This window comes from Chroicocephalus ridibundus, chromosome 2 (genome assembly GCF_963924245.1).
Source record: "Chroicocephalus ridibundus chromosome 2, bChrRid1.1, whole genome shotgun sequence".
NCBI lineage: Eukaryota > Metazoa > Chordata > Aves > Charadriiformes > Laridae > Chroicocephalus > Chroicocephalus ridibundus.
The window spans coordinates 92,368,091-92,382,892 of NC_086285.1; the positions used below are offsets into that span (position 1 = coordinate 92,368,091).

At 38.2% G+C, this 14,802-nt stretch overlaps 1 protein-coding gene across 2 annotated transcripts in view; it reads right to left on the reverse strand.

Moving 5' to 3' along the window:
• ADCY2 (adenylate cyclase 2) overlaps positions 1–14,802 on the reverse strand; it is a 229,686-nt gene that overhangs the window by 49,173 nt on the left and 165,711 nt on the right. For both annotated transcript variants that reach the window (XM_063326199.1, XM_063326198.1), the window contains 2 exons: positions 11,784–11,881; positions 5,283–5,367 (listed from right to left, as the gene is read on the reverse strand). In XM_063326199.1, coding sequence (XP_063182269.1) covers positions 5,283–5,367; positions 11,784–11,881 — 183 coding nt within the window. The remainder of the gene's footprint in view (positions 1–5,282; positions 5,368–11,783; positions 11,882–14,802) is intronic.

Genomic DNA, 14,802 nt, shown 5'->3' on the forward strand with positions numbered 1-14,802 from the left:
AATGCTACATTCTACGTTGAACAAGTCTTGATCTCCAAGTAAGATGCTACCACCCAAAAACTGCCTCACGCAAAAGGAGCCCTGACCTGTGGCCATATTGCAGTACTTACATAGTCTCACTCATCAAAAAATATTAAAAGCGAACTTATTGGCACAACAGACATAAGAAACTTGTGGTTTTCACCAGGTTCGGCAACTTCTTCAGTTGGTCACAATCACATAACGTATCATCATAAACATACAACTCAAGAAGGAGTAAAGAGGGGGATTTTTGTTAGTGAAATCAGTACATTTCTAACAGTTCCTGAAGTCTGAAGTTTGATGCGTCTCTTTCATGGACCCTGCTGTGTGTGTCAAAGTGCCTCTCTGGGTTCTCCCTGCCTACCCCCATCCCTGTTTTAATCTTAATTTACAAGCAAAGCCTTACTATTGAAGAAACTTAAGGGCCTCGATCTTTTATTCATATCTGCGTTAAGAGAGACACACACATCAGAAGTAAGATTTCAAGTTGAAAATAATTTCAAAGTAGCGCTGGTGCTGATATTCCTGTCCTTGCAGAGCTTTTAAATATCTTAAGTGTACACAGTCTTTCTGACTGTTAAGTACCAATGCCAATTGCTTTAGAGTAAAATAAAATCCCTGCAAACAAAGGTAAAGATTATGTATCACTCTTTATACAGTGGTGTGATGTAATGCAACTAATAAATAACATGTTGTTTTCTAGCAGGGTCAGGGCAGCTCACATAATGGGTGCACTTTGATGGATGAGACGGTGACCTCAAAGCAGAGCATCTTTCTCGACTGTGGAGCCAGTTATTTTCTGCTGTTTGTTTTGTTGGTATTGTGTTCTGCTAATTCCATGGTTGAGTTGGGCACTTAAACGTGTCCAGATGAGGTGATAGGAAAGAAATGTTTTTACTCCTAATCTTCCTTGTTAGCTGAAGTAGCCAAATAGGTTTGCAAGGTATAAACATATGAAACAAAAAGCCATATTAATGGAAAATAGCTGGCACAAAGAGTATGTGGTATAAATTAAGTGGACGCGTGTCGCAGGTAATGCAAAGAAATTTTTGAGACAGTATTTGAATCAATGCACAAAGAACATCTGCTTGAGACTAATACTTCTTTGGCCGGCTACCTCAGCTACCACAGAGATCTTTCCTTTACATGCTTACTGTGGGTTTTTTTCCTATTGATTGTATTACATTTTCCAATATATCATTTAAGTAACCAGATCTCTGCTTCCTTGCATTCACATCAGGAGGTAAAACACATCTAACAGCTACCAAGTCTGAGGCATTTCACACTCATTCTATGAACTCATCTACACTTCAAGAAGATAAAGAGAAGAGACACAGAAAATATATGAGCTAAAGGACAATCACCGTCTTCTATCTTCAGGTAATTTGGGAAAGAAACCTCTCAAGGAAAATTCAAAGAAAATATTCAAAATTCATAAAAAAGAAGAGCCTACATTTAAAATATGAAAATATAAGCCAAAAAAGGATCTTTAAGGCCAAAAATACTCATAATCTTACAACTTAACTCTAAATATTGTGATTATCTACAAAAAAATAAATTTAAAAAAACGGCACAGGCACAAAGAAGTAATTAGACTGTAAAAGATATAAATCCATTTCAACTTTCACAACATATGCCAATTTTAGCTAGGATTGATGGAGGTTTAACGCCTACGGGCAAACCACTGTTTCTAAGAGAACCGTTAGCCCTCCCTGCCCTTGGCCTGGTTGCCCAAGACACGTCCCAAAGGCAGGCTCTGGGAGGCTGCAGCCTCATTATTTGTGCTACTGCTCTGCCACATCTTTTGATGGAAACATTCCTATTCTTATTTTATGGCTGATATCATCACTCCACAACAGATTGAGCTGGACCGCGCTGCAGTGCTGCCGAACAGTAAAATCAACTAATAATAAACTCAGAGTGAAAGAGTGAGCATAAATCTCGTCTTACAATATTGTGATTAAATTCCATCAGAGCTAGTAACATTAGCATTACAGTCTGGATGGGGTTTTTTTGGTTTGTTTGGTTTTTTTTCATTTACCAATGAAATGAAAATCACCCAGAGAAACTTGTTCGAAGTTGTTTTTTGCGTGACTTGCTCTGGGGTGGTGACAGCCACCTACAGTTGGTGCAGAGTGAGAAGGCAAGGCGTCAATGTATTGAGACAAGCACGTAACGCAGTGACAGCCAGGTGTCCCAGACTGAGCTTAGATTTTGCTGTCTTTGCTGGCACTGCAGGTCCCACTCTATAAATCTCATAACAATCATGTAAATATTTGACTACTGCTGCAAGTTTATGTATGGGGTGCGGGTGTCCAGGTTGGTGGTGGGGCCGGCAGGGCTGGCCCCTGTGTGGAGTGGCCGGGGCTGCCCCACGCTGGACACAGCCCGTTCCAACGGCCCCACCACAGGGCACAGCTGAGTCCCTCAGCCACAGGGAAAGCCTGTGTAAGAAAGGGCAGAAAACGTTGGTCAGAGAAGGGAGGAGGGAACAAAAAGAGTGAGAAACAGCAGAAGGAACACCAAGGTCGTTGAAGGAGGAGGAAGAGGTACTCCATGCTGGAGCAGATGTCCACACTGCAGCCCATGGAGGACCCATGCTGGAGCAGGTGGATGTTCCTGAAGTAACTGCAGCTTGTGGAGACCCCACGCTGGAGCAGGGTGAAAGTGTGAAGGGAAGGAGCAGCAAAGAGAAGTGTTTATGTATTGACTGCCCTGGACCCCTATCTGTGCTAAGGAGGTGAGGTAGAGGAGTCTGGGGTGCAGGAGTGAAGTTGAGTTTGAGAGGGGTGGTGGGAGGTATAGTGTGGTTATAATGTTTGTTTTCGTTTCTTACCACCCAAATCTATCTTAATTGGCAATACATTAAATTAATTTTCCCCAAGTTGAGTCTGCTTTGTCTATGACAGTAATTGGTAAGTGATCTCCCCGCCTCTATCTCAGCCCACGAGCCTTCTCATCCTATTTTCCTCCCCCATGCCGCTGAGGAGGTACAGTGAGTGAGTAGCTGGGTGGGTGCCTGGCCCATAGCCAATGCCAACCCACCACAGTTCATCTGTCAGGGTCCATCAGGCCCAAAAAATTATCTTCTTTTTTTGTGCATTTTTAGAAGAGAGATATTTGCTGATTTTAAACTCTGTAGTTAATGTGCAGGTGTACACACATGCAAGTCCACATTTACTAAATGCATTCTGCAAGGGAATCCAAAATGTACCCCTTTAGAAACAGAGGTGGGAAAAACCTACACTGGCAAAAAAACCAACCCAAACCCAATTGGGATTAGGACAATACAGCTTGATTTCTGTTTATGCTGTCACGATAGAGTTAAAACTCAGATATTGATACTTTCTCACTTGAGAATTTCAGACTTTTTCTTCTGGAAAGAAAGCATTTATGGTTATGGGTCAGATATCACAATGGATATTCTACTGAAACATAACAGTCAAACAGGGTGTCACTGCGGTTAAAGCTGCAAAACAATACTTGGATTTTGACATGAAAGAAGAAATCTTAGGGAGAGGACAGGGGAAAGATAAACCGACTGCCTCTTTTGTTAGCTGCCTCTCATCCGTCACCTTACAGAACTACGTCCACGCTTGTGAAGGAAAGACAGCGCTGCATCAACTATGGTGATAACTTACTTGTTGAAAGGCTTCTTAGCAGCATAGCTTCTGTATTAGAGCAGCTGAACTCATAAAGACAGACATAAATAGCTCCTCTTCAAGCTACTTAGGTTAGAACATGACATCTCACAAGTCAACAGAAATGCAGTAATAGGTCTCCATTTCTGGTAAGTATTTACAGTACATCAAGACATAGGAAAACAACATTAAAAGTAGGTGTCAGATATTATTTATGTGGCACGAGTCCTCAACTCTGACTTGTGATATTTGCTTAGCTATCCCTTGAAATGTAGAAAAGTATGCTTATATATCTCCTAAGATACATTATATATAAAAGCCCCAGAAGAGTGTTATGTCCCAACACTTCTTGATACCATTTCATTGGCACCTCTCTTTCCTACAGGAAAAAGGCTGGCTTTTCCTTGAAGGATTTTTTTTTTTTTACTTTGCATATTCAACAGCAGTACTCTGACTCCATCGTTTTACTCTTATGTCAATAAAAAACAGCATTCAAGCATGACGTTACATGAGAATTAATCTTTGTTGTTAAGTAATAGCAATACCTCTAGGACCTCACTCCAAGGATTTAAAATATTTAAAAGTACTGTTGCATGATGTCTCAAATGAGTTCCTGAGCGGTGGCAGCATCCCTACCTTATTGGAAAGACAACTGAAATGTAGATTAATTACATTTTCTTAAAAACATGTCCTGGTTAATTACAAGTCTCACAAGGGAAGGGGAGAAATTATAAAATCACGCTTCCACTGTTTCTTGCTTCAACTGCCAGGCCACCTTTCCTTACTGTTTTACTGCATAGTGATGTAATTGTCTTTCCCATGTGCATGTTTTACTTTTTTATAAAAGATCTTTCTCTCAGCTTTCTCCATGAGAGCTTGTGGAAAAATGCAAACAGAGAGAAGGAGAAGTGGGGATTAAGGTACAGGTAGTTTTATTCTAGATTACATGCCAAATTCAAATAGCATCCACTTTCTTACAAGTCCTGAAATACCTTGTTCTAGATGGAGTTCTATCTTGGCGCTATTTGAAAATGACTGAAAGGAGGACAATAATACTTGTGAATTATATTGTGAAATGCTGAAAGGTTTGCCCAAATCTTGAATTAAGTGAAATTCTCAAATTCAGTATATTATTGAGTACACTAATAGGCATTACACTAACACCTGGACCACTCAATGGCAAAATTAGAATTTTACTATAAAATGTTTATGTGTCAAATTAAATTATTATCATGAACAAATACAAATCAAATAAATTCACAGTTCCACAAATTAAAGCATTCATAAGATGAGTCACCTCCTGTAAGCACAATAGCAGAAATTTTGAAGAGACAATCAATCAAACAATGCAAACCTCTCAGAGGATCCAGCTTCACATGGGGGAAAGAGCATGTCAGTGAAGGTACACACAGTCACCACACTGACCTTTTCTGTTTTTCAGACAAATGAGGACATTTTATAGTACGTTAACATGGACAAAACAACATCCTCAGAAGCCTGAGCGTGAAAGCTTTTCTCATTTAACTGGTACTCAGCAAAGGCAGAGTGAGTTGGCAAAATCAGAACATATGATTTAAAAGAAACCATTAACTACTGGATTACATTTCCTTGAATACCTACCAAAAGCTGTCCAGCAAAGCAGATAAACAAAATGAAGGAAAGCAAGAGAAATGCAGCCCCGAATGAAATTCCAAGAATAGATGTTCTACAAGAAATAAGAAAACATGTATTAGTTTCTCTGTTACACATTTTTAGCATGACCTTTCTCTGTGTACAATACTGATGATATGAAAAATTGCCGTGTGCAAGCTGCAACTTCCAAACATCAAAACTTCTAAAAACAACTCCAATCCTTATCATAATGACAAGCCTTTTTCCTGCCATTTTCTCAACTCAGGAATGCTTGAATTGGCTTTACCTCTCACTTTTTGGAACTATTACCATGAGAAGATAACAATTTCCGCACAAACAAGTTAAATGACAGAGTGTATTAACAGCAGCAATGTTTTGGGGTTTTTTGTTTCTACTTTAGAAAGGCTGTATTAAAGAAGATCCTTATAGCTTTATTTTTATGCTGTTTATTATATAATTTAAGAGGCTAATATGTACACAAAATAAACTTCTTGGTAGTGTATACATTCCTCCCGTCCCCGCCCCGCTCCAAGGTAGGAAAAGTAATAGCACGGGACAGTGCTGTCCAGTTTCCAGTGTCTCACCACTAGAACCTGTGATATCTGTGATATTGCAGTCTCTCAGTCAGCATGGGCCCTAATACAGGGACTGCTATTTCACTAATAGACAGGGATTCAACACCTCTGAAAACTCCATTTTATATCAAAATTGAGTGGTCGGCCCGTAGATTCTGAAGTATCAGAGGAAAGGATAGGAAGGAAAACTAAACACCATGAAGAAAAGAAAAAACAACAACAGACTTCAAATGAAAAAAACCCAACAGAGTAATCTATACTCTTCCTGAAATCATCCTTACTCAGTGTTTTAGCTCATCCTTTTCTTGTATGTTATAAATAGGAAAGTCTAGCCAAAAGAGTGTCACTGGATGCTCAGTAAACAGAAACGGGGATGCAGAAACAATCCGTGCATGCATTCATCCCACAAATGTGGAAATCTCTCTATATGAATACCACAGTTGAAGGTAATTGCTCCATCAGGCACCATACGGGAGGTACTTAGCATGGCTGCCTAGGGAAAGATGCAGCGGGACCTAATTATGTTTAATGAATGCTAAGAGGAGATCAGAAGCTCTAGACCAACTGAGTTGTTTAAGCACGGGAACTAGATGCTCTCGTGAAGTCTCTCACCTGAGTGTCTGCTTTAAGTGTTAATCACATAATTGACATTTTTACAGAATTAAAAAATATAACTCAACTCCTTTGAGCACCAGCAAATATCCTATTTTATCAGACCTTATACGATAGAAATATTGGCATGACAATTTAGAAGTAAGTTTTATATCCCTTGCTTTTTCCTCAAACAAGTTAGCTCCTCCATAAATGTATGATTCAGAATTGTTAAAATACATTATCAATAAAAGCATATATCTCTCTTCTTTAGACATGCCATCTGAACTCAAATATATACACATTTTATAAACTATGATAGTAAAAATTTAGGAGTAGAAGTCTATGGATCAATTTCCTTAGATTGCATACAAATATGGGAAAACATTTTGATCTGTTTCAACAACAGTGATATAGAAGCTATTTTCAGGAATGAACGAAAAAGCATTAACTTCACAAACCAATTTGATGCCATACTACTGCCATTAAAAGCATTTTGGAGAATAATTTATGAGCTTTCCTGCCAATCATTCGGAGAACCTCTTATATGCTAAGTATTCATCAGAATTTGGGTCGATGTGAACAGCTAATGAAAAACAAACAACTGGCAATTCACAACATACATTGATCCTGAAAAAAATGTTTCTTTTAGAAGTTATTTGAAAATCATTATTGCTTATGAATACATGTTCTCCAAGAATTTCTCATCAAGACTGAGACAGTAAGCTGTACATCAGCGGATGTAAAACTACAGTCTATTCTTAGGAATTTAAAATCTAGTAAGCAACAGGAGGGATGAAAGAAAAGGAAAATAATTAACAGGCTTTTTTTTTTATATACGCATAAGCACTTCAAATAATACATATCCTTGAGTAAGACTCAGGTAACCATATCTGCATTTCAAACTATTGCTATTCTTTCTCTGATAGGCAGGACACAAAAAAGCAGGCTGCACACCTTAAGAAATGATTCAACACAAGAATGGCCTTAGGAGTCAAGTTTGGAGTGCACCCTTGTAGAAGAAGAAATGAAGATATTTGTGACAGAAACTGGAGAGCAAGGGAAATAAAATTAACATGGCACAAGGAAAGCTTAGGCGAAGAGTACTTAGTTACACGGGCAACAGGCAAGAACAAAAGGTCTTTGTAGCTGTTTTGCTACATGATCAATGATGTTATCGGTGTGGCACAAGAAAAAGAGTTACACAGCAAGGTGAGCAAGATTCTGATTATCGGGACAAAGAGAAAAGGACTGAGAATAAGGAAAAGCGCTATCTTAGCATCCAGATTTGAGAGGTGAATACAGAGAAAAAAAAGTTGTAAGATTTTTGCTCCCCACACCTTCTTATTTTCTAGGAACAGCAGGACTTCTGTTTCAGTAGGCTAAGTTGAAACAGCTTCATGCTGCTCCTAGAAGGAAAAAAGTGGGCTGAAAATGCTATAATGGGAAGCAAAATACTAAAAACTAAGTGCCACCATAAACGAGACTCATTTGAGGCAACGACCATAGGAAAGCCATAACATGGGTTTATTTTTTGTCACTGGAACATTACAAAAACAGTACGGGTCTTTACAGCAAACTAATCTTGCCTTTATTGTGTAGACTCATCAAACATGCTGCACAGGTCACCAAACGCATTGCACTGACAGATTCGGGCAAACCATTTTGTCAAAGGAGCACCTGGGATCCCACAAAGCAGCTCATTTTTTACCTGCCTCTTCCTATGCTTCAAGGAATGTCCTAAATTCTGAAAGGTCTGCGCTCTCCTACAGAACCCCACCAGGAACCCTGACAGAACAGCCCTTGACAATAACCTACAGAGGGACAGAGTTTAAAACCATGAAACAACACAACAGCTTCCCAGGCTTCAGATAGTTCCAAGTCTAAATAATTTATGATCTTGGCTATTCTCATATTTTTCTGGTTTCATCAGTAAATATCTGTTTTGAATAATTCATTTTTATCAGGTGGTATGAGATTGGAAAAAAAAAATTGTATTTGTACATACTTATGTCTTGGTGGTAACATTTTAAATGAAAAATAAAAAATTATTATGAAGTTACTGAAAAATGGAGAAGAGAACACATTATTTCTACACTTATGTAACTTTTAGGAAAATATGTGACTTATGGCACATGTCCCTTAATGGAACGTAGAAAATTTCCTTAGCTTGCCAGGTAATTAACATTCATGTTTTGAACTATTTGATTGCAAATTCTCTTGTGGTGATAAAATCATAATGAAGCAATTACAAATGACAATTATACAAGGCAATACTGAATTCAGACTTTTTAGTATCTAATAATAGCTTTTTCTTTCTTAATTAGAGTGATGCTTTTCCTAAGCCATCAATGGACTCAACGGCTATGTAGACTAACTGTATGGCAGTTTCAGTGTTAAGAAAGATCACTTGAGTATTGTAACTCCACTTGAGTTTTTTTAAATCAGATACAGCAGAAAAATAGCTAGTAAAGGTGGTTTTCTTTTGTTTATACCGTCTTATATTTTACACACCTGCTTTCAGAAAAAGTTTTGAAGTACTACCTTTTCTATAAAGAAATTCACCTGTGCCTGACTGGAAGTACTATGTTAAGGCCTCCTAACAACCTTCCACTAACGAGATGTTTGTTAGTTTGGCATGACTCAGGACAAAAGGACACAATTTCTTGAACATAGCAGCCCCAGAGAGCGAAGACTTGGGAAGAATCTTAAGTGTAGCCCCAAACAAATAAATCCCTTACTTGAATAGCACAAGAAGTAACTCCTGTTCAAAAGGAATACACTTTGATCAATTCACCAGTTTGCATTTCAGAAAACCACACTACCAATTCCATGTTAGTTGGCTGTTTCCCTAAATAAAGAATGCCAGGTTGTCATGAATTACTAGGGATACTTGTGTCACTAGGTAAACCAAGAATGCCAGAGAGTCACTGAAGGCCTCTTCGAGGAACCATAATAGTCAAGATTCGCTGTCATTTTAATGTCACAGTAAAGACCCACTCCTCATGATAAATTTCACCCCAAGATAATGTTGACTTGATTACACATATATCTACCACTTTGTGTAACGTTTATCATGTAAACACAACATCAGTTTATTACCCTGGGAAAATTAAAACATTAATAAATTATTTCAGCCTTGAAATAAATGTCTCGTGATCTTGGAGATACTACTTATTACTTGCAACTTGCTGGATATTACTCACCATCAAATATCTCCAAATCTACTTTAAAGCAGCAGGTGGTGTGCCTGCACAGAAATCAATGATATTACACTGCTGCAAAACTAGATAAATGGAATAGTGAATCAATAAAACCCAACGACAGACGCAGCTTATCTCCCTGTCTTCATTAGATCACCATTTAAAAATCCAGTAGAATTTTTGGAAGAAAAAAAAAGTTTGGATAGAATTTTAGACTAAATTATGATTTTTTTTTATTTTTTTTTTCTCTGGAAAGAAATGACATTGGCAGCACTGGAGTATGTTTGATTTAAGTTACATTTGCGATGACTACATACACTGGTGATTTTTCACCTTTTTTTAAAAAAATTTGCAATGCTCACAGTTTTCCAGCAAAGATGCAGATGCTTGTATAATACCTTGCCTTTCTGTCTTCCATTTTTGCATCTATTAAATTAATTCACAGACTACTTGAAGCTGAATACCAGTCATGTTGGTAATATCTGATTTTATACTCTAGCTTTTACAATTTAATATGCAGCCCTAAAAAAGGATCAAAAGATAATTTACATTTTGGTACAGAAAATGATAAATCATATGTATCTTTTGCTCTGCTGTTAGAAAGAGACCACGTAATATAAGCATATCCTTTTACAAGTTGGAGGACACTTGCCTTAGTTGAATAGAGCTCCCTAGAGTTCACTAATTTCAAGTAGCTGATATATTTTAATAAGCTACACAATTGGTTTAAGAGACATAGTAAGGATATAGCAAAATGAGCATTTTACTATATGTATGATAGGTGATAAATCTAGATTCATTTTCTTGGCTGAAATAAAAAGAAAAGTATGGATTCATAAATCATACTGCTGGAAGGGACTAGTTAGATCCAAGTTTGGTTTTTGGACTATCACAAACGATGAATTTCCCTTAATTAATTCCTGTACTAATCAAAATACAGTATGAGCTTGTAACCTAACCTCATTATGCAAAATGACAAATAAAATTAGTCACGAGTCTTAATTTCAGATTTTGCAATACTAATGCCTAAAGTGAGACTGACCCATGTGTAGGATACTGCTGAATTCTTGGAAGAGGTCCCCTTGCGGCTTATGTCTCCATGTTAGAAACAAGCTGGGAAACCCTTTGCAAAGAAAATGCTGTAACATCTGAATAGAAGTCTATAAAACTTTATACATGTTATAAAACAAGTCTGCATTGTGGAAAGTCTATTTATAATGACCTAACAGTTCTTTCTGGCCTTGAATTAAAATGTTAAGTACTACAGCAGAAGACCGATCAATCAACTGAGGTTATAAATACAACTCCTGAAAGCGCTGTACAGGAGAAAAGACTGTGAGTGAAGAAATGCTGTATCACAGGGAATATACAGTGTTGTCTTTGGAAACAATTGCTATAAAACAAATATCAATTTTCCACTATGTAAACAATCAACAGCAAAATTCCATTTTAAGAAGTCTAATAAGACATTCTTTACTGGAACTGTCTAAGTTTTCTCAGCCTTTCTAGAATATGCACAGATAGAAAGGCAGCTGATTCATATGCACAAATATAAATTAGCTCATAATATATAGATTCTGTTAAAATAGTTATTCCAGCAATTGATTATAATACTTTAAAATTAGTTCTGAAAAGAGGCATTTTATGAATAGTAATGCTGCTTGCATGCTGAATAGACCAATATTATCACAGTAATATGTTAAATACATTTATTTAATCACAGTCCCAATTCTGCAATCCATTTTGTCCCACTACAACGTCCAAATGTCACACTTATCTTATGTGTAATTTTAGTTGTACAAACTTAGAGCTTGTATTACTTTTTTTAACACATATCAATTTCATTCCTGTCATCATCACACATTTTAAAATGCAGAGTAAAACTAAAATGAATGAAGAATTGATACTAATGCTTGGCACCATGCTACTGACAGCATTTACAACTAGAAACGAGTATAATTTTCAAAATAGGCTGAAATCCTCAATCTTACCTGTTCAATTTAATTTCCATGAATTGACACCTGTAATCTGACAATTCCAGAATTTTTTACTTATACATGTTTATTTTTTATATTAATGAGCAAATATACGTAGGAATGAGTACATTAGATACCACTTACTTTGGCAAAACCAGAATCTGCACAACAAAAATGCAGAAGAATATGAGACAGGCACAAGTCACATAATACTTAAATGCAGGCAGAGTAGTCGCTCGATACTAGAAGAAAAAAAACAATAAATGTTAAAAACACAATTTCCAAAGCAGATAAAGTATCACCCAACTGAAATTCTAGCTTAAAGATGCAGATATGTACGGGCAGTCTTTAGCAACAGCAAATTTCCTGTCGTTCAACAACTTCCACATCCACTCTCATAGGGCTCATCAAGCATAGTATTGAATCTTTTTACTTCTTGAAGAACAGCCGTTTCAAATGGTTTTGTCTTGTTCTTACACAGAACAGAACTAGCCCAAATTAATCATAAAAAGGTTAATTAAAAGAATAACAGTGAAAGCATTTTTTAAAAATATTTTTAGCAATGGCCAACTATTCTTATCTGATTGCAAGTTTCTGAGTCTTTAATTCCCCAAACTGATTTTCGGTTATTAATAAATACTGAATGTGCTGAAACGATTATAAAAAAAACATAAGAGTCATTTAGACAGGAGACTTCTCAGCACACAAAGCAGCAAAGTGTAAACTGTGCTACAGATGTGTAGGAACATTTTATTTCCAACAGCATAGCTAGCAGTCATACTGATATTTACTGGGGTATATTATTACTTCAATTAAAATATTTTATATCTGTGTTAAAAGGCCTCATATGTCCACTGATACTATTAAACACCTGATATTCTTAGGAAAGAGTCAATTTGATCTGTTTTGTCATGAAAAAAAAAATCTATTTATGAATCTAATTAGCCGTCTAGAGACATAAGAATTAAGCAATGAAATATTTATCGGAATCGTTCTGCTATTTGAGATAGATATGTCTAGATTGAAATCAATTAAGTATTCAAAGGGAAATGACCTAAGTATCGGGCCTATTAAACTTACTTATCCTATCAAAGTTTTTCAAAGGGTAAGAGTTTAAGCTTTGATTATTAAAAGAAAATGTACCAAAGATTATTTTCACAAAGTGCTCAAAACGCAAACCTCATAAAATGGAAAGTTCATGAGCTGTGCTTTTTAACTGCAAGCACACAGCTGTGTCTTTGTGCTTAGTGCCAAGTTCTGCCCTTGAAACTGGTGCACCAAACTTTACGTGAACATGTAGAAATTGAGTTTAGCAACCCAACAGCTTTTTTTCACTTTGGAATTCTATGACAAATCAAAAGCAATCCTTATCACATACCTAACTGAATTTCAAGGCACAAATACAACTTTGCTCGATGGGTATGTTTGCAGTGAGTTTTGTTCTTCCACCTGTTAAATATGTTTGTTGTATATTAATGGTCTTGTCCAACAGTTTTGACCTTGAGATGTTGTAAAAATCTCAAAAAATTCATTTCAGTGTCTCACACTTCTCCAGACATTTCCCAGTGAAGTCAAGCAACTCGATGCTTAGGTTAAATAATTATTTTGCTTTATTACCTTGCTGTACTTTCAGGTCCTACAGGGCCTGAAAAGCTCCTGTTTAAATCAAAGGCAGGTTTCTTACTTAGTTCTTGAAAGTCAAGACTGGACCGATGAGTCACCAAAAAGCAGTGAAGAAAGATATTAAAAAGCCGGATCTGAAAAGAACAATTAGTTCTTTGCCATTCCATAGCATTTTGTAGTCTAAAAGAGATTAGACTCCTAGAGGGAGCATCTACACAGCCAAATAACTTAGCTCCCTGATTTTTTCCCAAGTCCTGATTCCCTGATTATCCAAATCGTGCCTGACAAACCTGGTGGCCTTCTATGAGAAGGTCACAACATCAATAGACAAGGGGAGAGCAATTGACATCATTTACCTGGACCTGAGCAAAGCCTTTGACACTGTCCCGCACGACATCCTGGTCTCCAAGCTGATAAAATATGGGTTTGATGGAGTGACAATTCAGTGGATAAAGAACTGGCTTGACGGCTGCACCCAAAGAGTGGCTGTCAACGGGTCCACATCCAAGTGGAGGCCAATGACAAGTGGAGTCCCTCAAGGTTCAGTACTGGGACCGGTCTTGTTTATCATCTTCGTCAGTGACATGGACAGCGGCATAGAGTGCACCCTCAGCAAGTTTGCTGACGACACCAAGCTGTGTGGGGCGGCTGACATGCTGGAGGGAAGGGATGCCATCCAGAGGGACCTTGACAGGCTGGAGAGGTGGGCCCATGCCAACCTCATGAAGTTCAACAAGACCAAGTGCAAGGTCCTCCATCTGGGTCAGGGCAATCCCAAGCACCGATATAGGCTGGGCAGTGACTGGCTTGAGGGCAGCCCTGAAGAAAAGGACTTGGGGGTGTTGGTAGACGAGAGGCTCAACATGAGCCGTCAGTGTGCACTAGCAGCCCAGAAAGCCAATTGTATCCTGGGCTGCATCAGGAGAAGCGTGGCCAGCAGGTCGAGGGAGCTCTCCCCCTCTACTCCACTCTCGTGAGACCCCACCTGGAGTACTGCGTCCAATTCTGGAGCCCCTACTACAAGAGAGATATGGACGTGCTGGAACGTGTCCAGAGAAGAGCCACGAGGATGATCAGAGGGATGGAGCACCTCTCCTGTGAAGACAGACTGAGAGAGTTGGGGTTGTTCAGTCTGGAGAAAAGAAGGCTCCGAGGAGACCTTACAGTGGCCTACTTAAGGGGCCCTACAAGAAAGCTGGTGAGGGACTTTTTAGGATGTTGGGTAATGGTAGGACTAGAGGGAATGGATTAAAACAAGAAATGGGACGATTCAGACTGGACGTTAGGAAGAAGTTCTTCACCATGAGGGTGGTGAGACACTGGAAGAGGTTGCCCAGAGAGGTGGTGGAAGCCCCATCCCTGGGAGTTTTTAAGGCCAGGCTGGACGGGGCTCTGAGCAACCTGATCCAGTGGGAGATGTCCCTGCCCACGGCAGGGGGGTTGGAACTAGATGATCTTTAAGGTCCCTTCCAACCCTAACAATTCTATGATTCTGTGATTCTATGAAAGTGCACATATGATGGCTTTCTCTCAAGTTCTC